General features: G+C 35.2%; 1 protein-coding gene across 1 annotated transcript; it reads right to left on the bottom strand.

The window, feature by feature from the left end:
* Positions 1-774: 774 nt before the first annotated feature.
* On the bottom strand, positions 775-2845 carry LOC141641441 (protein FAR1-RELATED SEQUENCE 5-like). The gene is made up of 3 exons (XM_074450101.1): positions 2305-2845; positions 1280-1655; positions 775-1051 (listed from the first exon to the last, which is right to left on the bottom strand). The coding sequence occupies exons 1-3, from the start codon at positions 2843-2845 to the stop codon at positions 775-777; spliced, it is 1194 nt and encodes a 397-aa protein (XP_074306202.1).
* Between the last annotated feature and the right edge of the window lie 3075 nt (positions 2846-5920).

Here is a 5920-nt window from a genome sequence, read left to right as displayed (position 1 = left end):
TGGATGAGGCAAATAAAGAGGCTCCTGCAATATATGTCCCTCAAACTGATGGTGTTCATCATCCATTCCTATTTCATTCAAAAACCAAACTTTCTTGCATGTCTATTGTCCCTGAGAACCTCGGTTGCTCTTTTGATTGTGGTGGACCCGATCCGAGCCAGGTTTTTGTGTCTGATGTTTTACGCCGCAACAACAGACTATTCACATCTGTTTTTAGCATGAGGAAGGATGTAATGGATTACATCTTCAATAAATCGGAGAACTATAGTAAACTGTAAGTCACCTATAAGAACTTTATATTAGTTGATATTGTTTTACCTATAAGAACTGTATACCCTTTCTTTTGTTGTATTGACTTCCTAGTTGCACATTTTTTGTAGGGAAACAATGCCTTTCCTCTCAAGCATTCTGCAGCTACAAGTGGCTTTCAATGTATCTAGTTCAACAATATAGAGTAATATGTTAGTTAAATCAGTCAGAAAAAAGTGTGACTGTAATACTCAAAAGTGTAATTTTAATCAATAAAAGTGTGATTTTAACGGAAAAAAGTATAACTTTAACAACACAGTATAATTTTAACCAATTTTGTAATTTTAACAACCCAAAGTGTAATTTTAATGAACAAAAGTGTAATTTTAATGGCTTAAAGTATAACTTTAGCAACCCAAAGTATTATTGTAACAACCAAACTATAATTTTAACACCCCTAAGTGTAATTTTAATACACAAAAGTATAATTGTAACGGATAAAAGTATAATTTTAACAAACAACTGCTACAGAATGATACCTGGGCAGTATGTGACCTCATAATTTCTGTCTTTGTTTGCATCTCTTACAGTGGTCACCTCTAAAGACTCACACTCAATAAATCCTCTGCTTTTACAAGTTCCGATTGAGCACTTGGCCTCTTCTTGAAATTCCTCGAATACTTTATGGCTGTACACTTGCGCCCCGTGCACTTCGATAGCTAGATGCGTTGATATTACAGGGAAAGTGTGTCTGTTACAGTTGTCAATCTGTTTCTGTGTGTGTCTTTGCTGGTCCATCGCGCTGTCAAAACGCATCGAAAACTCAACTAATGTTCCTGACTTACTCTCAAATCTCTTAAAAAAACTATTTTCGCTCTCTGATCTTTGGGTTGTCCTCATAACACCCCCCATATCTAGGTCCCTACAATGAGCCATAACCCACTGATTCCTTTTAGCGTACATTTCTTGGAACCAGTCAATGTTATTAACATTGTGTTCCCTGCCAATTTCTTCCCATTTTGCATCGAACTCTGCCGCTTCAATGTCTTCATCCCATATGATGGCATTCAATTTCTTTAAAAAGTCTGAATAATCGTCTCTCGTCATTCCAAACTTGCTTGGCACCTTGTTCATGATATGCCACATACAATATCGGTGCCGTGCTGTCTTGAACACCAATGGCACCGCTTTAAGAATACCTGCATCCTGATCGGTGATAATATACTTAGGCTCTTTCCCACCCATCGCAGCCAGAAAACGGGTAAAAACCCATTTAAACGAGTCTGCATCCTCATGAGCAACAAGAGCTCCACAGAAAGTGACTGATCGTTTATGGTTATCAACCCCAGTGAAAGGTGTGAAGGACATGTCATACTTATTGGTGGAATACGTCGGATCGAACGACCCTGCATCCCCAAAAACTGAGTAGTTCCTTCTAGCGATTCCGTCGGCCCATATAGCTTTACTAAGGCTACCGTCAAAATCAACATCATAGTCAAAGAAGAACCCTGGCCTAGTAACAGCCAATTCCTTAAAGTGGTCCACGAACATTTGACCGTCCCGTTCATGAATGTAGCATTTCACATCTCTGTGAAAGTTCTTAAAATCATTCAAACTAGCTCCGATGTTTTCAAACCCATTAACATGTTCCTTCAGAATTTTGTAAGTTTTCGTTGCTCCTATCTTCAGCTGTTGAGTATTGACAATCTTTTAGATGTATGTATTTTAATCAACAAAAAGGTAATTAAAACAGATACAAAAGTATAAATTCAAAAAACAAAAGTGTTGTTTTAACAAGAAAAAGTGTAATTGTAGTAGGAAAAAGTGTAATTTTAGCAGACAAAATTGTAATTCTAACAAAATAAAGTTAACAGATGTCTTAAATAAGTGTAATTGTAATGAAGAAAAGTGTAATTGTAATCAACAAAACTGTAATTTTGACAATATAAATTGTAACTTTGACGGATATATGTATAATTGTAATATACAAAAGTGTAATTTTGACAGACAAATGTATAATTCCAATGACTCAAACAAAGTGTAATTCTAACCAACAATACTGTAAGTTCAAGAAGGCGAAGGCTAACTTCAGAAAACCTAGAATACTCACCCTTGAATTATAAAGGATTATCATTTTGTGGTAGTCTGTTATGTTGCATGCCAACTTTTGAAACTCTCTATCTCTGGCTGATACGAATTCATGGTTGTGGCCACTGTGGAATCTGTCAATTCTTAATTCCCCATTCCTCATGAATAGCCTAATCCTCGCTTTGCAGCCAACGCGCCTGACTTTGTGTCTCCTACCTGAGTCCTGGCGGCCACTACACTCCAATTGTCCCTTATGTTTGAACCCCTCCCGGTTGCAAACCAACAGTTGAGATTTTATTTCCCTGCCACACCATCTCTTAGTCGTGTACTTACGCACATCAAAACCACAAGCCACAACATAAATTCTATAAAATGTCGCTGCTTCCTCTATTTCCAGAAATTCTTGTCCAACATAGAGGGTGAACTTAGCTTCAACGTCCCTGCAAAATTCTTCCTCATTCGGCTTTCGTTTTCCATTGTGCTCAATATTATCTGTCAATAGTGTCATTATTATCAATTCTTTTCATAACAATATTAAAGTAACCCATTTATTTGTTAATATTATATCTTCCTTGAAATTACACTTTTAGTCGTTAGAATTACACTTTTAGTTGTTAGAATTATACTTTTTACTATTACAATTACAGTTTATAAACTTACAGCTTCTCTGTTGCATTAACCCTTTTGGTTGTTAAAATTACACTTTTGTCTGTCACAATTATACTTGTTACTATTAGAATAACACTTTAGAAACTTACACATTTTGTCTGTTACAATCACACCTTTACTAGCCAAAATTACACTTTTCTCTGTTACAATTATACTTTCTCCTATTATAATTGCTGTTTACAAATTTAGAACCTTTCTATGTTATAATAACAATTTTAGCCGTTAAAATAACACTTTGTACGACTACAATTACAATTGTACTTATCTACCATAATAATTACAATAATACTTTTCCTGCTTAGAATCACGCCATTAGTAGTTAAAATTACTCTTTCATCCGTCGAATTACACTTTTGAATGTTACTGACTACACATTATTCGTCTTTTAATGCTCACGTTGCAGATACTACATTCACTCTTACAAACAAGAAACTGAAATATGATGTTGAACTCTACCAGATACTACATTTAAAGTCTAACTTCTTATTCAGACAGTTCATGTTGAACTCTATAATGCTGTAGTTCATGTTGAAAGCGTGGATTTACAAACTTCAAATAATGAAAAACAAGGTTCAAAAATAACCTAAATGTCACATCCTTCTCATATTTAAGCAACTGTTCATCTTTAAGCTAATGTTTTGATAAAAAAAAGATATATAACGTAACTTTGAATGAAGAAAATAAAAAAACAAACCAAAAATTACCATGGCCAAATGGAATCAACTGCAAATCCGGCATTTTTTACGTGGGACGCTGGTCTTCTTGTTTGTTTGTGAGAATGGAGGATAATAAAGCTGAGAATGGAGGATAATAAAGGAAGATGATAAATGAAGAATGAAAAATTGTAGGTTTTGCTCTAATTTATCGCCAAAATTTTCGCCAGGGAGATGAGTTTTTTCAAATTGTGTTTTGGTGGAGTTTCCTTGGAATTGTGTTGAGGAAGGTTGTTGTATGATTATGCACGTGTTTGTGTGTGCACAGTGGGTAATAGGGCAATAGTACTGACACACTCACCCCTAATAAAGACTTAGGGACTCAAAAGATATTAAGGACTTAGGAGAACTTGACATATATATATATATATATATATATATATATATATAAGAGAGTTTTTTCGAGCGATTTTAGAGCGTCCACATCATCAAAAATCAATTTAGGAAAGTATAATTTTTGATGTAAAAAATAAAGTGGAAAATATTTTAATTATTATAATACGTATATTTCTAAATTCTATATATATATATATATATATATATATATATATATATATATATATATATATATATATATATATATATATATATATAGATTTATGTATATAGGGGCGAGATCCCGTACGAACTAGAGTTCAGTACGAACTGACTTAAAATAGTCAGACTAATTAATAAGCAAAGTCAAACTTATATATTAACACATTATACCCCGTCACCACCTTCAAGTTTCAAGCACCCATCTGCCATCTCACTCTATCTCAACTCAACCACACAACATACTCTCGCCGCCGACCACCGGAGCTCCGACTACAAGTCATCACCGCCATCTCCCTTAAAGACCGGCGACGCAATTTTGGCCGAACACCATTTGAGTTCTCTTTATCCCATCCACGCACCAAAATTAGGCGCCGCCGACCGCCGTCCCAGAGTTCCGTGTATCTATTAAATTCTATGACAAGCCGCTCCAGCTAACTTTCGTCGTCCATTCACCGTCGACGATTCTAGCCCCACCGCAGGTGTATTAGTGTAGATCTGGCATTTAGATCTTGACTTTGATGTCAACGCGGTCTGGCCGGTGCCATTAATGGTGGGATGTGAATTTGTCGGAGTTGGTTTATAAGGGTGCGTTTTCATGTTTCTCAACTTTAGATACTTGGTTCTTGTATATAATTGTCCCTTGGTTGCTGCCTTCTTCATTGGATGTTGATGGCGAAAATGCATCTTCTATTACTGATGAGTCTTATGATACTAGCGGATAGAAATATGTCGTTTTTTTTGTAGCTTTAATCCCTTATTAACCTCCTGTTGAATACAATTTCTTACTAATCCGCTGTGACGAATCTTCGATTATCCTAAATTTGATGGGGTTTTACATCTTTTTTAAGTTTAATTAAATTAACTCCGTTGTGCTCTTCTTGGTTGTTGTTGTTACTTGTTTATAGCAAGTGATTATGCATTTTTAGTGAGGTATCCTATCAGTACATTATTCAGTACATTCAGTACATCTTTGATGGCTGACCAAGTACCCTCTTCTTAGCACAATTTTACAACACAATTGAAACAACATGTTATTTACTCTCCCGCAAAACATCATATCCTTATTTCTTGTATAACAACATTACCCTTGTATGGCATTTAAAAGATTGTATCTATCTAGTTAGTTAGAGGTATGTATCTAGCAACTTAAAGGAATGTAACTAGCTAGTTAAAGGTAAGTATCTAGCAACATAACGAAGTGTATCTAGCTAGCTAGATGTATGTATCTAGCAAGTTAAAAGAGTGTATCTAGTTAGCTAAAGAAATGTATCTACAAACTTAAGGGAATGTATTTAGCTAGTTAACGGTAAGTATCTAGCAATTTAGAGGCGTGTATCTAGCTATCTAGATGTATGTATCTAGCAACCTAAAGAAATGTATCTAGCTAACTTGAGATATGTATCTACGAACTTAGAGGAGTGTATCTATCTAGCTATCTTAAGGTATGTATCTAGCAACTTAGAGGAGTGTATCTAGGTAGCTAGAGGTATGTATCTAACAAGTTAAAGGAGTGTATCTATCTAGATAGAGATATGTATCTAGCAACTTAAACGAGTGTATCTAGAATGTCAAAGGTTTGTATCTAGCAACTTGATGGGATCAAACGAGGGGGGCGGGTATCCTAAATTGAAGACGGAAAAAGGATTAAAGTAGGATTAAGCGAC

Source organism: Silene latifolia, chromosome 2 (assembly GCF_048544455.1).
Source record: "Silene latifolia isolate original U9 population chromosome 2, ASM4854445v1, whole genome shotgun sequence".
Taxonomy (NCBI): domain Eukaryota; kingdom Viridiplantae; phylum Streptophyta; class Magnoliopsida; order Caryophyllales; family Caryophyllaceae; genus Silene; species Silene latifolia.
Note: the sequence above shows the minus strand (reverse complement) of the source record. Positions and strands in the feature narration are given on the sequence as shown.

Coding starts and splice junctions, on each gene's coding strand:
- LOC141641441 (XM_074450101.1), bottom strand. CDS start 2,845: ATGACACTATTGACAGATAATATTGAGCACAATGGAAAACGAAAGCCG. Junction 1,656..2,304: donor CTTCTTGAACTTACAGTATT/GTTGGTTAGAAT, acceptor TTGGGGATGCAG/GGTCGTTCGATCCGACGTAT. Junction 1,052..1,279: donor GAAGACATTGAAGCGGCAGA/GTTCGATGCAAA, acceptor GCGTTTTGACAG/CGCGATGGACCAGCAAAGAC.